This window comes from Erinaceus europaeus, chromosome 20, assembly GCF_950295315.1.
Source record: "Erinaceus europaeus chromosome 20, mEriEur2.1, whole genome shotgun sequence".
In the NCBI taxonomy this organism is placed as follows: Eukaryota; Metazoa; Chordata; class Mammalia; order Eulipotyphla; family Erinaceidae; genus Erinaceus; species Erinaceus europaeus.
Window position 1 is genome coordinate 24939623 of NC_080181.1, and position 26605 is coordinate 24966227.

At 49.1% G+C, this 26605-nt stretch overlaps 2 protein-coding genes across 3 annotated transcripts in view; both read left to right on the plus strand.

Annotated features, from left to right (window-relative positions):
• The window catches only part of DCPS (decapping enzyme, scavenger), a 57648-nt gene extending 47236 nt beyond the window's left edge, over nt 1-10412 (plus strand). Inside the window, exons 5-6 of the mRNA XM_007539421.3 lie at nt 6431-6541; nt 9986-10412. Of these exons, the coding sequence (XP_007539483.1) occupies nt 6431-6541; nt 9986-10252 (378 nt within the window). The 3' untranslated portion in view covers nt 10253-10412. The remainder of the gene's footprint in view (nt 1-6430; nt 6542-9985) is intronic.
• A 5899-nt stretch (nt 10413-16311) lies between these two features.
• ST3GAL4 (ST3 beta-galactoside alpha-2,3-sialyltransferase 4) overlaps nt 16312-26605 on the plus strand; it is a 52417-nt gene continuing 42123 nt past the window's right edge. For both annotated transcript variants that reach the window (XM_060180159.1, XM_060180160.1), the window contains exon 1: nt 16312-16437. The gene's annotated coding sequence lies outside the window, so the exon portion shown is untranslated. The remainder of the gene's footprint in view (nt 16438-26605) is intronic.

The window sequence follows — 26605 nt, forward strand, 5'->3', positions numbered from 1 at the left end:
TTGTTGCCATTGATGCTGTTGTTGGATAGGACAGAGAGAAATTAAGAGAGGAGGAGAAAAAGATAGACACTGCAGACCTGCTTTACTGCTTGTGAAGCGACCCCCCTGCAGGGGGGGGAGCTGAGGGCTTGAACCAGGATCCTTACGCCTGTCCTTACGCTTGGCACCACGTCCTCTTAACCCGCTGCACTACTGCCCTACCCCCTGATTTATATTTAAGGTGGGGAGATAGCATAATGGTTATGCACACAACTTTCATGCCTATAGTTCCAAGATCCCAGGTTCAGTCCTCAGCTTCACTATAATCCAAAACTTAGTGTCTCTCATTAAAATAAATAAATTATTTATTTGATAGAGAGAGGGAGAGAGACTGAAATAGAGAAAACCAGAGCATCACTCTTGGCACATGTGATGCTGGGGATTGAAGTTGAGACCTCATGCTCTAGACTGACGTTCACTGTGCCACCTCCTGGACTGCAAGTCATTTATCTCTATCCCAGGAAGCTATTTCATTTCATTTCTCTTCTTTTCCTTTCTTTTTTAATTTTATGAATGAGACTAGAGTACAGCTTATTCATAGGAAGTGCCAGGGATTGAACTCAGTGCCTCATGCACACAGAAATGTTCTCTATCTACCAGGCCACCTTCCACAAAGCTTTTAGCTTGGTTTCTCTGTCCTGCCTGGTAAAAGGAAAGATTGATCAGCCACCTTCTGGGCTACCTGCCCATGACTCTCACTTGTCCCTTACTTGACTCTTTTCAGATCACTTTTCTGGGCCAGGGCCCCTTTGGCTGCCTGCAGAAAACCTGGGGTCATACCTGCAACCAAAGAATGAGTCGCCTCCTTACCCAGTCTCACACTTGCCATCTGGCTTCATGCCTCATTCCACGCCAGTGATGCGGAGAGGTGTGATTTAATGGCATGCTTGGGATTCATCAGCAGACATCACCTAAAACAAATGCTACTGTTAGCTGGGAGTCTTGTGACACTGACACAGAGAACAGCTGGAGACACACACAGACACATCCTACCCCTCAAATTCAAGCGATGATGCTTCCTGGTTTTGCCTACCTAGTCATGAAAAGGGAGAGTTCAGAAGTGACTTGTGGGCAGAACCGAGACTGAGTGTCTGCAGCTCAGCTGTTTGCTGGGAGCTTCATGTCCCGTCCCCGTTCCCCCCCCCACCCCCTGCCGCCCCCCAGCTCATCTGAAGCAGGTCTGGGGCAGTGAGCCCATATCCTAGAACTTTTGGCAGAGAAGAGTGCCCATGGCATGAAGAGACTGGTGCTGCCAGACATCCTGTGACCATATGGGAGATTTGCTGGGGTTTTAAAACAGGGCTCTTGGAGATTTGTTTGCGTGACTCATGGTTCCCAAATGATCTGGAGGAATGCAGAAGCTGGGAGTGCGGGCAAGAGCTTCTGGATTCTCTGAGCCTTGATGTCTGTGGCTTCCCTTGCATGTAGGTGGAACCAGCTGGGCCAGGGTTGGAGTGAGGTTTCTGCTCTTTGACACAGGCCTTGTTGACTCTGCTTCTTTGTGGTCAGGTGCAGGTTTGGGCCAGGGCTATTTTCAGGAAAGATAGTAGGAAGGGCCGCCAGGCTCCCCGTGCTGAGTCAACTCCCCTCCTCCCTTACTCTGCCTTTGCCTCCAAGCAAATTGAGTTGCTTACTTTCCTCCTATGTGCCCAGTAATTTCTTGCTCAGAACCTTGGCCTTTACTGATCTCTTTCCCTAAGTGCCCTTTCTCTAAACTCTCATTTCTTTTTCAAGACATGGAGCCCTGTCTTGTCTTCTAGGAGGCCCTCCTGGATCACCCTGGCTAGGTAGTCTTTTCTTTTCCTTGCTTTATGTCTTCTTTAAAACAATTAAAACTTCTTATTCATCTATTATTTTGAGAAATTGAGAGGAAAGAAAAGATTGAGAGGGACAGAGAGAGACACCTGCCACATTGCCTCACCACTTGTGAAGCTTTCCCCTTGCAGATGGGGCCAGGGGCTCGAACCTCAATCCTTGAGCATAGTAATGTGCATTCTACTGAGTGTGTCACCTCCCCATGGCCCACCTTTCTTTATGTCTTGTTATAAAGTTGACTTTTGAACAACATGAGGGCTGGGGTACCAGTTCAACTTTTTAAAAATATATATATAGTGGTACGGGAGATGGCGCAGTGGATAAAGCACTGGACTCTCAAGCATGAGGTCCTGAGTTCAGTCCCCGGCAGCGCATGTACCAGAGTGATGTCTGGTTCTTTCTCTCTCTCTTATTATCTTTCTCATTAATAAATAAATAAAATATTTAATATATATATTTTAATATTTATCCCCTTTTGTTGCCCTTGTTTTTTTATTGTTGTAGTTATTATTGTTGTTATTGATGTTGTTGTCGTTGGATAGGACAGAGAGAAATGGAGACAGGACGGGAAAACAGAGAGGGGAAGAGAAAGATAGACACCTGCATACCTGCTTCACCGCTTGTGAAGCGACTCCCCTGCAGGTGGGGAGCTGGGGGTTCAAACCGGGATCCTTATGCCAGTCCTTGTGCTTTGCGCCACCTGCGCTTAACCTGCTGCGCTACCACCCGACTCCCCAACAGTTCAACTTTTTTTTTTTTTACTAATTTTAATTTTTTTTTTTTTTTTTTTTTTTTTTTTTTTTTTTTTTTTTTTTACCAGAGCACTGCTCAGCTCTGGTTTATGGAGGGTTGAGGATTGAATCTGGGACTTTGGAGCCTAAGGCACAATAGTCTCTTTGCATAACCTTTATGCTACTCACCCTCTTCCCAGGGCACCAGATCTTCATCAAAGTGCATATATTACTTTTGACTCACCCCAAACTTAATACTAATAGCCTATTGCTGGCATTACTGATAACACCAACAGTTGATTAACACTTAAAAAAAAAAAAAAAGCAGCCCTGCTCAGCTCTGGCTTATGGTGGTGTTAGGAATTGAATTTGGGACCTCAAGAGCCTCAGGCATTTTTTAATTATTTTTTTTAATATTTTATTTTTTATCAACGAGAGGGACAGGAAGAGAGAAGGAAAGAACCAGACATCACTCATATGCTGCCAGGGATTGAACTCAGGACCTCTTGCTTGAGATGCCAGTGCTTTATCCACTGCGCCACCTCCCGGACCACACATTTAAAAATTTTTTTAAGTCTTTTGTAATAACCATTACACTGCTGCTTGGCAAGACTGACACATACTTTGTATGCTATGTATTGTATACTATATTATAATAATCTGGAGAAAAGAAAATAAGAAATCATAAGTGATGGTCTAAGAGGTGGCATATGAATAACACATTGGACTTTCAAGCTTGAGGTTGGCCCTTGTCATATGTGCCAGAGATGTTTTGGTTCTCTTCCTCTCATGAATAAATAAATCTTTTAATAAAAAAGAAATCATGGGGTCCAGTGGTGGTGCACCCAGTTGAGCACACACATTATCATATGCAAGGACCTGGTTTCAAATCCTCGCTCCTCTCTCTTTCTCTTTCCCTCCCTCTTTATTTCCCTTCCCTCTATCAATTTCTCTCTGTCCTATCAAATAAAAAATAAGGAAAAAAATGGCCACTGGAAGCTGTGGATTTTTTGCAATACAAAATAAATATATAGGGGGTCGGGCAGTAGCACAGCAGGTTAAGCTCACACGGTGTGAAGTGCAAGGACCAGCGTAAGGATCCGTGTACAAGCCCCCAACTCCTCACCAGCAGGGGGGTTGCTTCACAGGTGGTGAAGCAGGTCTGCAGGTGTCTATCTTTCTCCCCCCCCCACTCCCCCTCCTCTCTCCATTTCTGTCTTATTCAAGAACAATGACATCAATGACAATAATAATAATAACCACAACGATAAAACAACAAGGGCAACAAAAAGGGGGAAAAAAATAGCCTCCAGGAGCAGTTGATTCATGCACCAAGCCCCAGCAGTAACCCTGGAGACAAAAGAAAAAAAAGAAAAGAAAAATCATAAGACAAAATGCATTTGCAGGATTGTATTGATTGAGACTAGAAATGTACATCATTTTCCACATGTAAGTTCATATGGAAGTGATCTGGAGGGTCACCTGTACTTTTATTTTAATGGGGGGCTAATAGATGACAGTACATTTGCTGACACGTGGGAACGATTTCTCATCTCCCTGTGATAAGTGTCTGCAAAATACTCTCATTTCCCACAAGTCAAACCTGAAATGGAATTGGAGTATTACACCAAAGTAAAAGACTCTGGGGTGAGTGGGTGGGTGGGTGGGGAGAATACAGGTCCATGAAAAATGATGAATGAAATAGTGGGGGTTGTATTGTTAAATGGGAATCTGGGGAATGTTATGCATGTTCAAACTATTGTATTTACTGTTGAATGTAAAGCATTAATTCCCCCCCCCAAAAAAAAAAAAAAAAGAAGTGCTCAGTATAAGGGCAAAAAAAAAAAAAAAAGAATGTTCAAGGACCCAGGTTCAAGCCCCCAGTCCCCATCTTTATGGGGAAAAGCTTCACTAGTGGTGAAGCAGGGCTGCAAGTGTCTCAATCTCTCACCCTTTCTGTCTCCCAGTTCCCTAACGATTTCTGACTGTCTCTATCCAATAAATAAATAAAGATAATAATAAAATTTTAAAAGAAAAAAAAATACTCTCATTTCCAAACATAGTAGTGAGAATGCATCTCATTATCATCAAGCACCAGGGCTCCAGAGCACCCTCAGCTGCTCAACTGTACTTTCCTCCCCTCCTTTATATTTTATTTGTTAGGACAGAGAGAAATTGAGGGGTGGGGGGTGATAGGGAGAGAGAAAAATAGACACCTGTGGGCCTGCTTCACCACTCGTGAAGCTGCCGGCTGCAGGCGAGGAACACAGGCTTGAACCCAGGTCCTTATGCATGGCTGAACCACACTGCCTGGCTCCCTCAGCTGTACTTTTGTTGTTGTTGTTTGTTTTTGTTTTCAACATTTTCTTTATTTTAATGAGAGAGAGAAAGATACACACAGAGACACCAGAGCACTACTTAGCTTTGGTTTATGGTGGTGCTGGAGATTGAAGCTGGGATCTCAGAGCCTTAGGCATGAGTCTTTTTCAGCTGTACTTCTTATTTATTTATTTATTTATTTAATTTTTTCCCTCCAGGGTTATTGCTGGGCTCGGTGCCTGCACCATGAATCCACCGCTCCTGGAGGCCATTTTTCCCCCTTTTTGTTGCCCTTGTTGTTATAGCCTCGTTGTGGTTATTATTATTGCCATTGTTGATGTCATTCGTTGTTGGATAGGACAGAGAGAAATGGATAGAGGAGGGGAAGAGAGAGAAGGGGAGAGAAAGATAGACACCTGCAGACCTGCTTCACTGCCTGTGAAGCGACTCCCCTGCAGGTGGGGAGCTGGGGGCTCGAACCGGGATCCTTACGCCAGTCCCTATGCTTTGTGCCACATGCGCTTAACCCGCTGTGCCACCGCCTGACCCCCTTCAGCTGTACTTCTTATCTGCATTAGATATGAACTCTTGGAAGGAAAGGATTGTCCTTGACAACACCTCTTGAATAACTCCACAGCTACTCCATCTGCTCTGAGCGTGTAGATTCTCCCACATAACTTTTTTTTAAAAATTTTTTTGTGTGTTTTTAATATTTATTTATTCCCTTTTATCGCCCTTGTTTAATTGTTGTAGTTATCATTGTTATTATTGATGTAGTTGTTGTTGGATAGGACAGAGAGAAATGGAGAGAGGGGGAGAGAAAGATAGACACCTGCAGACCTGCTTCACCGCTTGTGAAGCGACTCCCTTGCAGGTGGAGAGCCAGGGGCTCCAACTGGGGTCTTTACGCCGGTCCTTGTGCTTTGCACCACGTGCACTTAACTATTTTTTTTAAAAGAATTTCTTTCTTTTTTTTGTAAGTAATTTTTAAAAAATATTACATTTATTTTATTAATGAGAAAGATAGGAGGAGAAAGAGCCAGACATCACTCTGGCACATGTGCTGCTGGGGATTAAACTCAGGACCTCCTGCTTGAGAGTCTAGTTCCTTAACCACTGTGCCACCTCCCGGACCACCCACATGACTTTTTTTGTTTGTTTGTTTTGAGAGAGGGCATGAGAGAGAAGGAGACCACAGCACTGAAGTTTCCTTCAGTACAGTGGGGGCCAGGCTTGAACCTGGCTTCTCACACATGGCAAAGCAGTGCACTACCCAAGTGAGCCATTTCGCCGGTCCTCTTCACAGGATGTTTTTCAGCAGAAATAGTTCACAGAAGCCTTGCTTCTCATCTGCTTCGCTCCCTGGCACACAGACGCCTGCCATCCCTGAGGAAGGTCCTGCCTGGGATCTCTGGGGCTGGCAGGGGGTGTGACAGGGGGATCACTTCCTTGGGATTCCAGCTTTGGTGGCCTCCCTGGCTCTGGCCTCTGCTGAGTCCACAATTTACCTCTGGGTCTCCACACAGCTTGATGACCTGTACCTGATTGCCATTTGCCATCGCCGGGCCATCAAGTCGTTGCGGGACCTCACTCCAGAACACCTGCCACTGCTCAGGAACATTTTGCAAGAGGGGCAGGTGAGTTACCATGGCCAAACCCCCAGGCATCCAGAAAGACTTCGCTCCCTGTCCAGTGTTTTCTACCTGCATCACCCTTCCCCAAAGTCTGTCTGTGACTCAGCTTCTTTGGATGTTGACTCTGCTCACACTCATCTCTTCATCCACATGGTCCTCCCAGGGCCAAGGGTACAAAGACAGGGCACCTGCATCCTGGAAGACTTAGTACCTGGGAATGAAGGGAAATGGGGAGAGTCTGGAACCTCAGGTTGCAATTCTAGTTGTGACATTATGACCTGAACTGGCTGAGTAGCCTTGGACATATCACTGCACCACACTGCTCTCTGGAGGGGATCCTTCTAGACCCCCTCGAATCAACATATTGTAGATTCTTTCAGTAGATCACTCAGTGATCTAGGGGTCGTTCTGTGGGTGGGCTTTTTGCCCTACTCAGAAACAGTCAAAGGTACCACAACAAGGGCAACAAAATGGGAAAAATAGCCTCCAGGAGCAGTGGATTCATAGTGCTGGCACCGAGCCCCAGCAATACCCCTGGAGGCAAAAAAAAAAAAAAAAGTCAAAGGCAGGTGGGGAAATTGCTCTGTTGGTAGAGCACAGACTTTGCATACTTGAAGCTCCTGGTTCAATCCATGGCGCTCTGAGCTTTGCTCTTTCTTTCTCATGTGAAACTATATATCTCATATGACATAAATCTCTTAAGAAAAAACTAACACAGGCCACAGTGTAGAATTGTACTTCTGTTGACATGTAGTTTTGTGAATTAATATTTAATCAATAATAATAATAACAATAAAAGAAAAAACTAAAACATTCAAAGGTGCCACAAAACTTCCTAGGGACCAGCAGGAGAAAGGCTCACCCCCATTGGATGAGAGCTGCTGTGGGCTCTGAGGCAGACGTGGAGGCTGGACTGGCTGGGTCCCCTCTCTGCTAACCTGGATGCAAGTCCCTATCACTGAGCTTGTCTTCTCCTGGTGGCCTGCCCCTGTTATAATCTGCTGTTGCTTGTTTCTGTCCATCTAGCCCCTGGTGGTCAGAGAGGTGTTTTTTTTCTCAAGGAAATGCTCACCTGACCATCTGTTCCAGCAGCCTCACCCTGTGGCCAGCCCTGCTTAGTCCAAGCTGCCCAACTTGGATCTCACCTTAATGCAGAGATCTCTGAGATTGGCTCCAAATGCAGAATACAGTCCAGGGTGTGCTCTGAGCCCATTAAGTCCTGGTTCACTCCAGCTTTCTCAGGGGTCAGCTACTTCAGTGAAAATCAGAGGCCCTTCTTAATTCTAAGCCTTAGACCTGGGTTGGGGAACATTTGGCCCAAGAAAGCATTTGGTCTGGCCCTGCCAAGGCAACCATGAGTAGGATTCAAAATACAATAAATCTAGGAGTTTTTGGTTTTTTTTTTATAGCAACAGTAGGTGCTATTTTTAAAAAATATTTACTCTCTTTTGTTGCCCTTGTTGTAGTTGTTATTGTTGTCGTTGTTGTTGGATAGGACAGAGAAATGGAGAGAGGAGGGGAGGACAGAGAGGGGGAGAGAAAGATAGACTTCTGCAGACCTGCTTCACCGCCTGTGAAGTGACTCCCCTGCAGTTGGGGTGCTGGGGGCTTGAACTGGGATCCTTACACCTTGCGCTTTGTGCCACGTGTGCTAACCCTTGTGCTACTGCCCGACTCCCATAGGTGCTAATTTTTAAGATGATTTTTCTCTCTGCTTCCTTTTTCTTCTTTTCCTTTTTTCCCCCTCCTCCCCCACCAAGGTTATGGCTGGGACTTGCTGCTTGCATAGTGAGTTCATAGTTCCTGGTGGTCATTTTTTCCTTTTTTTTTTTTTTTTTTTCTTTTTTTGAGAGGGTAGAGAAAAGTTGAGAGGGGAAGGGAAGCTAGAGACAGAGAGACACCTGCAACACTGCTTTCCCATTTGTGAAGTTTTCCCCCTCTAGGTGGGGACCAGAGGCTTGAACTTGGGTCCTTGCACGTGTGTGCCTTCAACTGGGTGCACCACTACCTGGTTCTTAAGTTGATATTTCTATATCAAATGATGTTATGTATCTAAATGGCCCATTGCCAGGAAAAAAAAAAAGTTTCCTACTCCTGCCTGCCTTAAAGGCTCCTGAAACAGGTGGGGGACAAGGGATTGGTAGAAAAATGTCCATCCTGGGGCCAGGTGGTGTCACGCTTGATAAAGTGCACATATTACAATGCTCAAGGACTTGGGTTCAAACCCATGGTCCCCACCTGCAGGAGAAAAGCTTCATGAATGGTGAAGCAGGTATCTCTGTCTTTTTGCCTCTCTACCTACCTCTCCTCTCTCAGTTTGTCTGTATCCAATAATAAATATATATATATATATTCTTTAATTTTTAATTATCTTTATTTATTTATTGGATAGAGATAGAAATCAAGAGGGAAAGAGGGTATAGAGAGGAAGAGAGATAAAGAGAGACACCTGCAGCACTGCTTCACCACTCATGAAGCTTTCCCCTGCAGGTGGGGACCGGCGACTCGAACCTGTGTCCTTACACATTATAACATGTGTACTCAACCAGGTGCGCCACCACCTGGCCCCCTATAAATAAGTATATATTTTATTTTTTTAAAAAATATTTATTTTATTTATTTATTCCCTTTTGTTGCCCTTGTTTTATTGTTGTAGTTCTTGATGTCGTCATTGTTGGATAGGACAGAGAGAAATGGAGAGAGGAGGGGAAGACAGAGGGGGAGAGAAAGATACCTGCAGACCTGCTTCGCTGCTTGTTAAGCGACTCCCCTGCAGGTGGGGAGCTGGGGACTGGAACCGGGATCCTTATACCAGTCCTTGTGCCGGTCCTTGCTCTTTGGACCACATGCACTTAATCTGATGCGCTACTGCCCGACTCCCAAATAAATATATTTTTTAAAAAGAAGAAAATAAGATAAATACCTATCCCTTCCATCCCTTGAGCAAGGTGAGGTGGGCAAAGAGAGTTGGGGCCAAGCATACCCTTTCCTCTTGACCAGAAAGCCAGGGGAGACTTCACAGTCTGTCTAGGGAATGGCCCTCCCCAGCCTCCACACCCTCTTAGCTTTTCTTGGTCACCTGTTGCATAGCTCTGCCCTGGCTCCACCACTTCCTATTGATCCAGTGCTTACTGAAGTCTTTGGGAGGGGGTTGGTGGTCCCCATAGTCTTAGAACTCTCATGCCTGTCCCTTGGAGTCTCAGCAAGGACTGCTTGAAGAAACAGACATCTTCAGCCAGGTCAGAGTAGGGAAGCTGGATCCCCTCTCTTTGGGAGAAAGTACCTGGGCTTTGTTGCATGTGCTGATTCCAAGCCAGCAGAGCTGTGTGGAGATGGTGGGTAGGGTGTGTTAGGGTCCATGGTGGGGGTAGGGGGACCAGGACAGGTGGGGACTTTGGCTGGCAGGCATCTGGTGACCCTTGTCTCACCCTTCCCCTTCCTTATCAGGAAGCCATCATGAAGCGCTACCAGGTGCCTGCAGACCGGCTGCGCGTGTACTTGCACTATCTGCCCTCCTACTACCACCTGCACGTGCACTTCACCGCCCTGGGCTTCGAGGCCCCTGGCACTGGGGTGGAGCGGGCACACCTGCTGGCTGAGGTGATCGAGAACCTGGAGTGCCAGCCCGACTACTACCAGCAGCGCACCCTCACCTTTGCCCTCAGGGCTGATGACCCCCTGCTCAGGCTCCTGCAGGAGGCCCAGAGAAGTTGAGGCTCCCTGGGGCAGTGTGGCTCAAGAACAGAGATGTGTATGGTAGGGGATAAGAGGTGGGCAGGATTTTTGGCCTCAACTGGAGGCTTTTTTTTTTTTTTTTAACGTATTTTTGTATTGGCTTGTTCTTAGTATGTGAATAAAATGCTGGTCTCTTCTACTTTGGACTGACAGGTGACATGGAGAGGCAGGTGGGAGATATTAAAGAGGAGAGAAGTCTGGAGGTGGCTTCAGCTCCCTTGGAGGGTGCCAGGGGTTTCCTCTAGAACCTTGTGTATACTACACCATCCTCAAGATATCTGAGTCAACTGTCACTGGCACCCCTTCTGGTTTTCTCTTCCTACTTCATTCCCAGGACACTCTTCCTTTTTTTTTTTTTCCCTATCTCTTTCCAGTGATAGTCAAAATCTGCATGCCTAGGAACCTACCACCCCCCCCACACACACACCCAAATAGGAAATAATCTGTAGAGGTTTTTGAGGGCACTTCCTCTTTCCCTCCCCCACTCTGCAAGGAGGTCACACCCCCCCCTTGTGAGTGACCCCCGCTGATAAACTGAGGAGGGAAGGCTGCCACTTCCAAATAGGAGGGCTCTTCACAAGAATCAGATGACTCAAGTCAAATAGTTGGGCCTCCGCCTCCTCAGTCATGGTCAGTGTGTCTCAGGCCTTGAGTTTATTATCTAGGCAGGAAGACAAAACATACTCCCATGGAGCAGCCAGAAGATCAAATATACAGCAGTATGTGAACAAAGGCACCAGGGCATTAGGTGGAGTTCCAAAGCTGGGAGCAGCTCTGGTTCAAGGTATGACACTGTCACAGGTCTCTATTCTGGAAAAGACAGAAGAGTGGCCTGCATGAAGTCATCAGGCACTTAATCAGCGAAGGCTGACACTGGCCAGAGCTCTGGCAAACTGGGACACACTTCGAGGGCATGAAAAGTAGCCAGGCCTCCCTTTCCAGCAGAGGACAGTGAGTCACGCTGGAAAGGCTATCCCTTGCTAGTCAAGGTGGGGCTGGGCTAGGGGCCACGGGGTCCACCAAGAAGCTTTTGGGAGGCTGGTTAGGTTCTACTAAGTGACAAGAGGAAGCACAAGGCAGAGGACAGGTGGTTTGGATTCTGCATCTTCTGGATCAAGAACCACGAGACAAGCTCCACTCATGCAGCAGATGTTTATCGAGCCTTTGCAGGTGAGGCACTGTTTGGCTGGCTTTGAAGAGGAGCCCTGGCTTGGGGGTTTTTCCACATGAAAAAAATCAAATAGTGGCCAGAGAGATAGCTCACAAAGTAGGGTATGTCTTGCCATACAGGTGGCCCAGGTTCAAGCTCTGGCATCACATGGACTAGAAGAAGCTCTCCTCAGTCTCTCCTCTCTGTCTCTCTATCTGAATTAAAGAGCTGCCCTAGAGCAGTGAAATTGCATTGTTTGAGGCCCAGCTTTGCAAAACAAAGCTTTAGGGCTCAGGAGATGGCCAGGGAGGTGCCTCAGAGGTACAGAAAATGCACAAGACCCTGTATTAAGCAAGGGAGAGGGACAGAGTAGACATGTTACAATGCACAAGAACTCAAGTTCAAGCCCCTTGTTCCCAACTGCAGGAAGAAAACTATTGAGTGCTGCAGGTGTCTCCCTCCCTTCCCTATTTATTTCTCTCTGTCTCTATCTAATAAATACAGTGTTTCTTTAAAAAAAAGTCTTTTTTAGTACTAGGGAAATAGCCCTATTAGTAGTGCAGACTTATGCCTAAGACCCCAAAGTCTCAAGTTCAATTCCTGACACCACCATAAACCAGAATGGAGCAGTGCTCTGATAAAAATAAAACAAGTATTTATTTATTGCCACCAGGGTTACCACTGGCATTCTTTGCCTGCACTATGAAGCCACCACTTCTGGTGGTCATCTTTTCAATTTTTTCTTTTTTATTGGCTAGGACAGAGAAATTGAGAGGGGACCCTTATGCACGGTAATGTGTGCGCTTATCTGGATGTGCCACTGCCAGGCCCCCCTCACAATTTTATTTTATTTTATCTTATTTTTAAGAAAAAGGAGTGGGGTGGCTTGATGAGCAGACCCCTTCCACAGGCAGCCTCCTCCACTGTGGGCAGCATGGACCTGGAACATGTGGCAGCCACTGGGCCACCACCTGATTTTCAGCGACAGGTAAGATGCTCAGTTCCAAAGCTTGATTCCTGGTTCTCAGTCCAAGGTATGCAAGACCCACACTGCCAATCTCCCCTGCCTTCTGTATCCTGTTAATTAATTAGCTTCCCATTAGTTAATTAATTATCCAGAGTTCCTCTCACCTCTAATATACAGTGACACCAGAGATTGAACCTAGGACCTTGGAGCCTCAAGCATGAAAGTTTTATGCTTAACCACTATGCTACCTCTTTGACCCTGTGCTTCTCTTGTAACTAGGCAGAACCTGTCTTCCCTGAGAGCTTTCTGGTGGGTCCCACAGCCCCAGCTCCACTGTGACTAGTCAGTGGCAGTGACTCACCTGTCCTCTGTGTAGGAAAGGGAGGCCTGTGTGTTTTAACTGTGCCATTGATGTGCATCCCTGTGTCCCAGCTGTCAGAGCAGTGGTTGGTGTCACCCTCCCCAGATAAACCCCACATGGTGCCACTGCTGGTCACCAGCCCCCATCTTGACCTACTTTCTTCCTCACTTGCTTGCATAAAGAAAGAAGCAGTTGGAGGCATGACTGTTATCCCTTGACTCCTTTTGGTCTGCCCAAAAGTTTCCTCATAGATCAAAATTGCCAAGTGCTCTAAAATTGTCGACATTCCTTTTTGAAACTGAGAAAAATAACATGAGAATGAGTTGGACACGAGCTTCATTTTGCAACTCCCTGCTGAATACAGTTCCCCAAACTGAGAATCTTATACAAAGTATTTCTTCAGAATGTTTCTCTTGTAATACTTCCCCATCCAAAATATTTTAATGTATCTATTTTATTTCTGAATAGATGTGTGCTGATGTATGTCTGCTAACTCTCAGAAAGGATTAAGTCTTTTTGAAACATACACACAGGGTTAAAATACCCCCTTTTTAAGAAGGTGATGATAACTAATAGTAATATAATATCCTCACTTAGTGACCAGGAAATTGGCTCAGTGGTAGAGTGTAGAACTTGTACACAAGAGGTTCTGAGTTCAATCTCTGGCACATGCAAGCTGGGGGTCGAATCTCATGCATTTTAGCCTTGGCCATGAGACTCCACCGGTGATGTCCTCTGCTACTGAGAACCCTGGGAACAGCTCCATTCCATGGTCCAGCCTTATAAATCTGATAAAAATAGGAGCTGAAATACCATCCTGCTATTTTTAAAAGCGTCTGAGATGCTGGCTTGGGTTTATTTCTTCCTCAACCGACATCTTGCTGTTCCCTCCTCCCGGTGGGTAGGATGCTAATGCGGCACATGCAAGAAGCCAGAAGCCTGTGAGGCACATTTGTCAAGTTGCTCCAGGGCTTCCCAGCTCCAGATACACCTGCCCTCTTTCATCCCCCAGATGCCCCAGCAGAGAAATGTCCACTCTTCCTCTTCAGTAGAGCCAAAGCCACATAGGAACCTAAACCTTCAAGAGAAACAGCACCCAGGAGCCCAAGTCCTACTTAACCATGACATTGCTTCTTGCTGGGCAACTTACAGTGCCCTGTGCATTGACCCAAGGGGTATAATGAAGCCTACAGGGCCTCCAGCATGGTTCCAGAAGCCAGTGCTGGGGATCAAGAACCACTAGAAAGGCTTCCTTCCTGCCCACCAGATGATAGGACTTCTAATCAGCTAGTAAGCAGCTGGCTGTGCCGTTAAGCAGCTGCACTGGAAAGACCGCAAGTAAGTACACCGGCCTCAGGGAGGAGTCAGAATTACAGTCACCTCCTGGTAACCAAGTCCCAGGGTAAACCGGGGACAGGGGAAAGGAAGCTCTGAATACAGCTTAGAGGTTAGAGAGTCCACCTGCATAATAACAGCACGTACTTCTATTGCACAGTATATTTACAGAGCAAGCTCATACTCATGGCCCAATTTAAAGTTATTTCCCATTTTTCCCCTAGTAAGAAAACTGGAATAACTTAATGACAGAGGCAGAGTGGGAACTCAGGTCTCAGGGTGCAAAAAGCAGACTGACCCTTCAGCTTCCATTTTCTGACAAAGTGAAGTTTACACTGTTCACAGCAAGAATGGCAAACTTTTAGTTTTCTACACACACACACACACACACACACACACACACACAGTGAGAAACAAAAATACAGCAACAAAACTACCTTCAATGTGGTGTGGGCCAGGATTGGATCTGATATGTGTGAGTGTGTCTGTTATGTTTGTCTGGTGTGTGTGTGTGTGTGTGTGTGTGTGTGTGTGTCTGCACGCACGTGCACACTATTTTTTAATTTATGGTGATACTGGGGGCTGAGCCTGAGACCTTTGTTGCCTCAGGCATGAAAGTCTTTTTGCATAACCATTATGCTATCTCCCCTGCCTGAACCTGCTGAATTTATGTATTTACCAGAGCACTGAATTTGCTGGGGATAAAAGAAAAAAGGTGGGTGGCCGGGGTAGCATAGTGGTTATGCAAGGAGATTCTCATGCTTGAGGCTTCGAAGTCCCAGGTTCAGTCCCTTGCACCACTATAAGCCAGGGCTGATGAATACTCTGGTAAAAAAAAAAGTGTGAAGGGGACTTCCATGCAATTCCTGTGTACTTGCAAAACTGGGGAGGATATCCCCTCTTCCTCTTGCTCTTCCCAGTGCAGAGACTTTAGTCACCATAATCCTTTCTACCCAGTTCAGTGCCAGGACAGAGATTATGTGCGATTACTATTTGTTGAATGGATGCTTAACTGACAAAGTCAAAGTCCCCATTCAAGCCCAAGCCAGATGCCGTTGATGTACGATGTACGAAAAGGTGTGATGAAGGCTGAAAAGCCTCCATGGAAGAACTTGGAGGTCAGTTCTCGTGACCTGTGACTTCACTTTGCTCTTGAAGAGTGGAGCTTCCTGAGTTAAGTGCTGTCAGCAGATAAGCCCTCCCCCATTTCAGCTGCAGTGAACTCAAGCTGACACCTCTCTGAACCTCCTTTGTACTTACTGTCAGTTATTCACACCTTAAGTCAGTCACATCCTGTCCTGCCTCAGTTCTTGAACAGGAGGCCATTGTTAATCTTCCTCCTGAAATTAGAAGGTGAAGTTCCTGGAGATCAAGACAGGGTCTGACATTTCCCTTAGAACCTCTGGGGCCTTGGTACTGGCGCCTCAGCACTGCACCACAGTGTCTGTCAGGGCTGTGGATTGTCCTGTGGGGGTGTCTTCTGCCTGGGGAAGCTCCTGGGATTATTGGGATGACTGAACCCAAGGAACTGGTTCAGGGGCCTGATGGTGAAACTGTGTTCCTAAAGGTCAGAGCTCTGTGTCTTCAGAGCAGCTGGGCTCTTATTCTCTTTTATAGGGTGTCTTAGTCGTCACCCCTCCCCCCCCCCCCCAAGCAGGATGCTTGGCGCCATTAGTAAGGAACCGAAACAGAACTTTCCTTGGAGGTCAAGTGTGCAAAAGAGGGGTGCAGAGGACCAGTGGGGGTGGGGGGATGGCAGGTCCGGGCTAACATTCAGGAAATGCCCAGGTCCCTATCCATGCACTTGCACTGCATTGGAGGGTGGGTTCCCTGAACAAGTCTCGCTTCTTCCGTGCCTCAGTTTACCAAGTCAGGTTACGGCCCAGTTCAGCGTGCAGGAGCACGAAGAACCCTTTGTTGGTGCATTGTTCCCAGACAGGCTCCCCGCATGCTCCTCCAGTGCTGCGCCCCTACCCCGTCCGGCAGGGCCTCCCAGGCGCCCCCAGCCCCCAGCGCCCCTCGCCCCTCGTCCGGGCCGCGCTCCGCACACCCCGCGGGGTCTGCCCCGCCCGTGGCCTCGCCCAGCCCTTCCTCCTCCGCCTCCGCCCTTCCTCCGCGCCCTCCCGCCGGCTCCCCGGAGCGGGCGCCCGGCCGTGTGCGCAAGCGTGCCCGGCCCCTTCCCCGCCCCGCGCCGGCGGGCCCCCGCCTCCCGCAGGCGGACTCGCCCGCTCGCAGGCCGGCCCGCACCCGGACAGGGCCCGGCCGAGCGCACCGACCCGGCGCCGCCCGCCCAGCGCCTAGCGGATCGGAGCCGCGCACATCGGCCGCCCTGCCCCGCCCCACCCGCCCGGGTGAGTACGCGGCGCCGGTCCGCGGGACTGGAGGGCGGGAAGCGGGCCCTGCGCCCCCGGGTGGTCGGGCCGGGCACGTGGGCGCCGCGCGGGTCCGGGTCCGGGTCTGGGTGCGGGTGGGGCGGCCGCAACCCGGGCTGCGCTGCGCTGCGCTGCGCTGGCCCTGCTTTTTCGCGGGAAGTCGGTGCTCTGGGCGCCGGGGAGTGAGCAGACGGGACGGTGCTCTTGGCAGGAAAGTTTCTAGCCTCCATCCCTGCGCCCCCGCCGGCAGCATCCTCGGAGCCCCAAGACCCCACCACCGCCCCATCCCGTCCAGAGGACCCGCCGCTGTTCTTGGAGCCGCCGGGTTTCTCGGGCTGCACTTGGGTGCTGGGGTGGCAAGGTCGCCAAGCAAGAGCCCCAGGGTGGGGGCGTCTGTCTGCAGGCTGGTCACGCCCTGGGCACCAGCTCCACGTCGCATGCAAGGGGTTTTGGGGCCTAGCCCACCGCGCCTCAGAGCTGCCTGGCTGGTGGGTGGTAGGAAGGGCTGGGGTAGGGGTGAACACGGGGTACCTACGGCGGCGGGGCGGCAGACCCCGCACCCAGCTGTCTGCTCGGGGAACTGGCCTCCCAGCAGGGACCTCCCAGCCCGCTGGAGTTGCCGGCATGTCTGCCAGCACTGTCCCCCTGCACTCCCGGGCTGGGGTCCCACTCTCTGAAGCCTGATCTGTGTGGCTACTGCTTTCTCTTCTCCATAGACTGGGTCTCCTAGGGACCAGCTGAGGGGGCTCCTGGTGGGGCAAGACAGCGGGGACGGGGGGGGGGGGGGCTCAGCTGGGCCTGTCTGACCTCATGGCCACCCACAGGCTGGCACCCCCAACAGGCTTCTCGGGGGGCTGCCTCTGCTTTCCGCCGCTGGAGGGAGGCACAGGGTGCCTGCCAAGTTCAGGAGAACTTGTTCTTCAGTGAGCCCTGGGAACCAGCTCAGTGTGGGCTGAGCTGTCACAAGCCATAGCCACCCCTCCGGAGCTGCCCAATTTACCCCCAGCCTTCAGGCCCTTCCTCCCGCCTCCCTTGATCTTCAGTGAGCTGATAAGCAGGCAGTAAGTGCTAAGTTAGGAAAGCGGCCACTCAGAGGACCAGGTATATGAGTGTTTGCTGTTCCTGCTGCGTCCATGTCACAGGCTCTCTGGAGCTACCCCCAGGTATCAGGGGAGTCTGGGCAGTGCTAGCCAGCCACTGGGGGTCTTTTTACTAAGAGTTGGCCTGTGGACACCTGTCCCGCCAAGTGTTCTCTGTGTCTAACCCAGCATTAGGGTGCAGGGTTCCAGGCTGTCCCGGTGGTCCCGGCTTCATGGGCTAGTTGAGGGCCAGCTGGAATTGGAACCCCAGGCCCCAGCCCAAGCAGACAGAGCTTAAGAGGGTATAGCTGGACAAAGGAGCTAGATGGGGAAGGGAAAGTTGCCTTCTTGGATTTGGGGAGGCCAAAGCATCTGGAGCTTGGGAGTGAATTTCTGCTCCCCCCCACCACCACCACTACCCTGGAGAGGCCTGGGTTGAGAAAGCCCAGACCCTGAGCTGTTGTTTTTCTCTTCCTTTGCCTGTCCAGACTCAAGGCCATGACTTAACTCCCTGTTCCTCAGAAATGTAGTTCCCTGCCTCCTGCACCACATGTCTGGGATCCAGATTTCTGGGGCTAATCAAGAGTTGCTCCTTTCCAGAATTGTAACAAATCCTGCAAGTTTCTGTGTGTGCAAGTTTCTGTGTGCACCCTAATGCTGGGTTAGACACAGAGAACACTTGGCGGGACAGGTGTCCACAGGCCAACTCTTAGTAAAAAGACCCCCAGTGGCTGGCTAGCACTGCCCAGACTCCCCTGATACCTGGGGGTAGCTCCATCTTCTCTCTCTCTCTTCACCAGCCGAAGTAGCCAGACTAGACCCTCTTTTTGTCCCCCTCTGCCTGGGTCTGTTCTGTAGTTAACCCACACTGAGTTGGCACTTGCCCTGAATTGGGTGCCCAGCCAGGCCCTATCTGGGCACATTCACTAGGTCTTTGCTCAATGAGGCTACTCCCCAGGAGCTGAGAATTTCTTTTCTCTGAGGTTTGCACCCTCAACCATACAGCATCGAACTTGGGTGCTTAAAATTCTTGGTTAGATCCCCAATACCTCATGCACAAGAGTGTGCTCTGGAATCTATCTCTGTCTCATGAAATCCTTTAACATGTAATATATAAATACTTTAAAAATTATTATTACTATTATTAGAGCACTGCCCAGCTCTGGTGTATGGTGGTGCAGGGAACTGAACCTGGGATTTGGGAGCCTCAGGCATGTGAATCTCTTTGCATAACCTTTATGCTATCCCCCTGCCCTACTTTTTGTTTAAAAAATTTTTTTTGCCTCCAGGGTTATTGCTGGGGCTCAGTGCCTGCACTGTAAATCCATTGCTCCTGGAGGCTATTTCTTTTGTTGCCCTTGTTGTTTATTGTTGTTGTTATTGCTGTCATTTTTGTTGGATAGGACAGAGAGAAATCAAGAGGAGGGAAGACAGAGAGGAGGAGAGACACCTGAGGACCTGCTTCATCGCTTGTGAGGCGACTCCCCCTCCCTCCCACAGGTGGGGAGCTAGGGCCTCAAACTGGGAACCTTAGGCTGGTAAGATCCTTGTACTTCACACCTTGTGCACTTGACCCGATGCACTACTGCCTGCCCCCCTCCCTTTAAAAAAAAAAAAAAAAAAGAATGCAGAACAATTCAGCCTTCTGAAGGGGACCCTCCAGATCCTTGTCCCTGGTTTTCCCCAGAGCCCTAGGACAATGTGTGCATGTTGTGCTCCCAGCAGCCAGCACCCAGTGAGTCCCTGGCCCAGACGACTGACTGGGTGGTGGATGTGGGGCCCCCTGCAGGCTGGACCTACCTGCTGCTCCTCCTGCTCCTCAGCAGCCTGTGATTGGAGGTTTCCTGCTGCCTTAGCTGTTGGTCCTCCTTCCCCCTGCCCTGCAGGTCTTGACCTGCCGGCCTGGTAGCCAGGAGGAAATGGCCAGGCCAGCAGCTGCAGTCATGGCATCCCTGCTTTCCTTCTTCAGCCCCTCTCTCCTGTGAGTGTTCTGGACTTCTGTGGAAGGGACACCTGTATTTGTGTGTGTATGTGTCCATCTGAGTTCTACAGAACAAGTGTCAAGTGGGAGCGGAATCTGTTATGTGTCCACTGGGTGCTGTTGGCTTCAGTTGAGGGCTGGAAATGGGAGCTGCACCCTTCCTGGGGAGGGAACAGCTGTCTGTCCTTTTAGCCTTGACCCCTTGTGTGGGCCCAGGGACCCTCCAGCCAGGTCACTCACTACCCTGCACCTGCCACACCACTACCCTGCAGAGAGATAATGAGATACCTCTAGAATCTGAAGCCCTGGCTGCTGCTCCCAGCCCTTGCTGTCACTGAGCGTTGGGTGCTTCTCTTGGTGGTGAGGGGGACACAGGAAAGGTTGGCTGGGCTAGGCTGGGCCAGCCCCCCTCCTGTTTCTCCCTCCAGTGCAAGACCTCCTCCAGAGTGTGACTTCAGAGGTTGCTGGAAACTCCTCCTGCCCCATTTTCTTCTTCTTTTTTTAAAATTAATTTTATTTATTTATTTATTTATTTATTGGATAGAGATAGCCAGAAATCGAGAAGCAAGGAGGAAATAGGGAGAGAGACAGACACTTTCAGCACTGCTTTGCTTCTTGCAAAGCTTTCCCCCTACAGGTGGATACCGGGTCTCTATCCCGGCTCCTTGCACATTGCAACATGTGCACTCAACCAGGTACGCCACTGCCTGGCCCCTTAGTTTTTACTTTTCTTAAAAGACTTATTTATTTATGAGATGGAGAGGGAACCAGAGTGGGGGGGGGCGGTAAACAGCATAATGGTTATGCAGAGGGACTCTTACATCTGAGGCTCTGGAGTCCCTGGTTCATCCCCCCAACACCACCATAAGCCACAGCTAAGCAGTGCTCTAGTTACAAAAAAAAAAAAAAAGAAGAAGTAAAGAAAAGAAAGGAACCAGAGCATCACTCTGGCACATGTAAGGAGCATATGCTTGAGAATCCAATACTTTATCCTCTGTGCCACCTCCTAGGCTCTGCGGGGTGCCCTTGTACCCATTATCTATGTTCCCTGCCCCTGCAGCCTCAGTAAGAATGGATCATGATAATAAAAAGAACTTAGATGGGGGAGGGGAAGATACTTTAGCTAGTAGAGCACAGGACTTGCATACCTGAGGATCCTGGGTCCTGGTTTGTTCCCTGGTACTACATGTGCTTGAGTGGTGCTCTGACTTCTCTCATATGAAATAATTAAATAGATCTTGAAAAAAATTAAAAGGGAGGCTGAGTGGTGGCACACCTGTTTGACCACAGACATTACCATACACAAGCCCCTGGTCCCCACCAGAAGGGAGGAAGCTTCATCAGTGTTGAAGCAGAGCTGTAGGTGTCTCTCCCTCTAATACTCCCTGCCCCTCAAATTCTCTCTGCTGCTATGCAAAGTCAATATATAAAATTAAAATAAGTAAAGAAATCTAAAAAAAAAAAATGCAGAGCACTAAGCAAGGAGCAAAAGTGTTGCCATTTATTAAGCAAGCACTTATTAAAAGCCTGGCCCAGTATGTTTAGGGAGAAAATAAAAGCAACCAGGAGTGTGAGCTGTGATTATTCTTGCTGCCCTTCATCAAGCCCATTTGCACATAAATCAGTGGAGGCTCAGAGAGATTAAACTGCCTGGCTGAGCCTTGACAGAGCCTAAGCTGCTAAGGGGGTCCCTCCCCACTGCTTCCCAGCTCCCTGTCCTGTGCCTCCTTCAGAGAAGGGGAGAAGGGCTGTACTCCACTACACCGTGTATGGGGACAAAAATGTAGACATGCCTCCCTGCTACCTGCTTGGGCTCCAGGTGCTGCCCTGTGGTTCCTGGCACCTGTCTCTGTCCCCTGGACCTGGGTCCAGGCAGTGGGCTCACCAGCCCAGCCCCAGGCAGCTCCCTCCTCCCTGCCCCCATCTCTGGACTCTTCTGATTCCCGCCTGTAATTGCTTCCATCTGGTCCCGCCGCCAGGCTCCTATTCCTTTGGAAAAGCGGCTTCCCGCTGCCGCCCACAGGACTGCGAGGCCTTGCTACAGCCAAGGCCCACACATGAGGAAGGGGAAGGGGAGGGGGCCCGAGCTCAGGAACCAGCAAAGGGGGTGGCACTAGAGTCTGGCATCTTGGGTCCGAGAGCATCCTGCTTGTTGCCTGGCAGGGTCTCCCCAGTGTGCTTCCCTCTGTCTAACCCAGGCACTGCACCTCTGCCTGGCTACTCAGGGCTGAAGGGGGTAGGCAAGAGAAGTGGGGACCCTGGGGAGACCCTGGGGCCTTCTGCTTGTGGGTCACTGCTGGGAAGCAAAACTGGACACTGATGGTGGCAGAGGCGGATGGACCCTGGACAGAAAACATTTGATCTGTGCCCTCCGGGGGCCACTTGGGAGTCCACTTGTGCCTGTGGATCCCCCCCCCCCCCCAGAGTACTGCTTAGCTCTGGCTTATTATGGTGGTGCTGAGGACTGAACCTGGGAGGTCAGAGCCTTGGCATAACTATTATGCTGTCCTCCCAGCCCTATTTGTTCATTTTCCCCCCCATATTTTCAAGGCTGAAAAGACAGCTCATGGGTGAGGTAGTATTATGGTTATGCAAAGAGACTCATGCCTAAGGCTCCCAAGTCCCAGGTTCAGTCCCCCACACCACTGTAAGCTGGAGCTGATCAGTGTTCCTGTTAAAAAAGAGAGCGGCCTGGTGGTGGTGCATCTGGTTGAGTGCACGTGTTACAGAGCTCAAGGACTCAGGTTTGAGCCCCCAGTCCCCACCTGTAGGGGGAAAGTTTATGATTAGTGAAGCAGTGCTGCAGGTGTCTCTCTGTCTCCCTCCTTCCCTATCACCCCCTTTCCTCTCAATTTCTGGCTATCTCTATCCAATAAATTAATAAAGATAATTAAAGAGAGAGAGAATGGGAGTCGCTTCATAGGTGGTGAAGCAGGTCTACAGGTGTCTATCTTTCTCTGTCTTCCCCTCCTCTCTACATTTCTCTCTGTCTTATCCAACAACGATGGCAACAATAATAACCACAATAAAACAACAAGGGCAACAAAAGATAATAAGTAAATATTTAAAAAAGAGAGAGAGAGGGACAGCTCACTGGTTTGGGAGTGAGATGGCTAGTTGAAGGTGCCCAAACATAGACCAGTGACCTTGGGAGATGCTGTTCTCAGACAAGTGTTGGTAGCATGTTGTGACATGGAATGGGTTTGAGAACTTTTCCTGGGGCTGGCAAAATAGCTCACTTGGATATCGCTCTGCTCTACCATGTGCATGACCCAGGTTTGAGTCTGGTCACCACCGAGTTAAAGGAAGTTTCAGGGCTGTGCTATCTTCCACTCTCTCTAAAAACAAACCAATAAAATAAACTTTTTTTTTTAGAGTGAGAGAGGCTGTAGCACTACAGCTTCCTCTAGTGTGGTGTACTTCCATGTGGTACTAGGCTGGAACCTGGGCCATGCACATAGCAAACCACAAGTCTCACCAGCTTTGAAAATATAAAAGAAAAAAACAGGCAGGGGTGGGGGACAGTATAATAGTTGTGCAAAAGAACCTTTCACACCTGAGGCAGCGAAGGTCCTAGGTTCAGTCTCCAGCACCATAAGCCAAAGCTGAGTAGTGCTTTAGTAAATAAGTAAACAAATAAACAAATAATTATTTTATGGGGACTGTCAGAATAGCTCACCTGCTTTGCCGTTTGCTTGAGACCCAGGTTTGGGTCTGGCTCCTACCACACTGGAGGAAGCTATGATCTCTTTCCCTCTTTGCCTTTATCTCTGTTTCTGTCTAAAAAATTCCATCCAGAGCTGTGAAGCCTTGGTGATGACCCAGAAAAAAGAAATCATCTACTTATTATTTTTTTAATTTCATGAGAGAGGCCAGAATACCTCTCTGGCATATGTAGTGCCAGAGTTTGAACCAGGGGCCTCACATGTGCAAGTCCTGTGCTTTACCACTGAGCCATCTTGCAGTCTACTTAAGGTGTTTTTCTCTCTGAGAATGTGGGATTTTCTCTCTAGCTCCAAGAACCTGTCTGACTTGTTCGCGGTCAGGTCTTTAATTCCGGAAACGATGTCTAAAAAATACTAAGTGCTCAGCTTGTAGCTCTGTGAGAACAGGGCAGGCTCACTACCCACGTGCTGGCTGGGTCCCTGCTTGCCTTCCCACCTCTTAGGGGAAAGGGAGGGGAAGTGTCTTTTGGGCAGGTGCCCTACTTGTCAGAGAAGGGCCTGGCCTAGAAACGCACACTTAGCATGGATGGAGGCACTCCAGAGGGGCAGGTGGGAGTGATCTTGCTAGTAACCCCTCCACAGCCTGTTCCAGCCCCCAGCTGCCACATAGGAGCATCATGCGAAGGCGGTGTGTCAATAGCACTGGAGCGGTGCTGTGATGTCTCTTTCTCCGTCATCCCCTCTACCTGGGACAAAAAAGGGGAGGGGTTAAATTGACCAGGCATGAATAAACTTCATTAGGTTCCAGTGAGTTTGTTTTTTTTTAATTTATTTGAAAGACAGAGAAATTGAGAGGAGAGGGGGAGATAGAGAGGGAGAGAGACAGAGAGACACCTGCAGCCCTGCTTCACCACTCGTGAAGCTTTCCCCCTGGAAGTGGGGACCAGGGGCTTGAACCTGGGACCTTGCACACTGTATTGTGTGCGATTAACCAGGTGCGCCACTGCCTGGCCCCCATGAGATTTTTTTCAATTCTTTTTTATTTACCTTTTCTTTAATAAAGAAATTGAGGTGAAAGGGGAAAATAGAGATGGAGAGATAAAGTGAAACACCTGCAGCACTGTCTCATTGCTCCTGAAACTTCCTGCCTGCAGGGCTTGAACCTGGGACCTTATGCATGGTAACATGTGTGCTCAACTAGGTGTGCCACCACCTGGCCCCTCAGTGAGACTGGTACATTGTCCCAAAGGCCTGCCCCCTCTGAACCCATCCCATTCCCTTCTGAAATTTCAAGTGTCTTCCCTGTCAGCCCTGTCACTTCCTCTTTGGCTCCCCACAGGTCCTACTGTGACATGGGGGACACAGGGCCTGATGAGCCCTGAGTGGATGCAGATGGGGTACAAGCTGAAGCACCGCAGGTGTGTGGCCAGGCCTATCAGGCATGAGATCTGTGCCATTAGGTGGGCCAGGGACAGAAGCCCCTTCTTCTGGCTACCTTCAGCCCAGCACAGGAGCTGGTATCCTCCTCTTGAGAAGCCAGCACTTTTTTTAAAAAAGTTTTTTTAAAATATTTATTTATTCCCTTTTGTTGCCCTTGTTTTATTGTTGTGGTTATTATTATTGTTGTTATTGATGTCATCATTGTTGGATAGGACAGAGAGAAATGGAGAGAGGAGGGGAAGACAGAGAGGGGGAGAGAAAGACAGACACCTGCAGACCTGCTTCACCGCTTGTGAAGTGACTCCCCTGCAGCTGGGGAGCCAGGGGCTCAAACCAGGATCCTTATGCCAGTCCTTGCACTTTGTACCACCTGCGCTTAACCCACTGCACTACCACCCGACTCTCAGCACTTTTTTTTTTATGGTTTTATTTACTTATTTATTTATGAGGAAGATAAGGGGAGGGAGAGAGAGAGATAGAGAACACAAGACATCCCTCTGGTACTTGTGCTACCAGGGACTGAACTCAGGACCTTATGCTTGAGAGTCCAATGCTTTATCCACTGCACCACCTACCAGACCACAAAGCGAGCACTTCTGAACAAGAGCATTTCAGATCCTGTCCCAGGCCCATAGCCCAGTGCTCTCCAGGTGCTGGCTGGGGCCTTTGCTCTTGGTGCAAGCCCTATGCACTACTGCTGCACTCCCTCTCTCTCTCTCTCTCTTTTAATATTTATTTATTCTCTTTTGTTGCCCTTGTTATTTTATTGTTGTTGTCATTGTTGGATAGGACACAGAGAAATGGAGAGAGGAGGGGAAGACAGAGAAGGGAAGAAAAAGATAGACACCTGCAGACCTGCTTCACTGCCTGTGAAGCGACTTCCCTGCAGGTGGGGAGCCAGGGGCTCAAGCCGGGATCCTTACGTCAATCCTTGCACTTTGCACCACCTGCGCTTAACCCGCTGCACTACTGCCTGACTCCCACTCCCACTCCCACTTTTAATTAAAAAAAATATATATATTTTTTTCCCAGAGCACTGCACAGCTTTGGCTTATGGTGGTGCAGGGGATTGATTCTGGGACTTCAGAGCCTCAGGCATGAGTGTCCTGCAGAACCATTAAACTGTCTTTCCAGTCCTTCCTGCTCTCCTTTAGAATTTTATTTATTGATTTTTAGATAGATAGAAAAAGACCACATCACTTACATAGTGGATATTGGGCTAGAACCTGGGTCACTACCCAAGTGAGCTATTTAGTCTCCCCATTCCTCCGCCCCCCCCCCCCCCCCAGTTTGGTTCCAGGGTTATTGCTGGGGCTTGGTGCCTGCACTACGAATCCACTGCTCCTGGTGGCCACTCTTTCCTTTTTATTGGATAGGACAGAAATTAAGAGAGGAGTGGGGAGATGGAGAGGGAGAGAGAAAGAGAGACACCTGCAGACCTGCTTGACTGCTTGTGAAGCGACTCCTCTACAGGTGGGGAGCCAGGGGCTTGAACCTGGATCCTTGCAATGGTCCTTGTATTTTTATACTATGTGCACTTAACCTAGTGTGCTACTGTCTGGTACTCCCCCCCCCCCTTTTTTTAAAGATTGATTTATACGACCAGAGTACTCAGCTATGGCACATGGCAGTCCTGGGGATGGAACCTAGGTCCTCATGCATTAAGACCTGACTTGCTTATCTGATGTCCTGTCCTGGCTGAACAGGACCTAGGGTCCCCCCCATTCCCCAATGCAGTGTTTATTTCTGGCACAGCTACAAGAAGTAGGTGAGCAGGCTGGAGTTACTCCTGGTGACATCCTTTGTCTGCTCTGTTTGCTTCCAGCAGTGTGACCTTAGGCAGGTCAGGTGGGGCCCCTCTCCTCACACCATCAGTTGGGAGCATAGCTTCTCCCAGGTCAGCAAACATTTGCCAGCTGGGAGAGGTAGCACCACAGCCTCACACCTGGTTCCACCTTAGCACACAATAGCAGATCAATAAA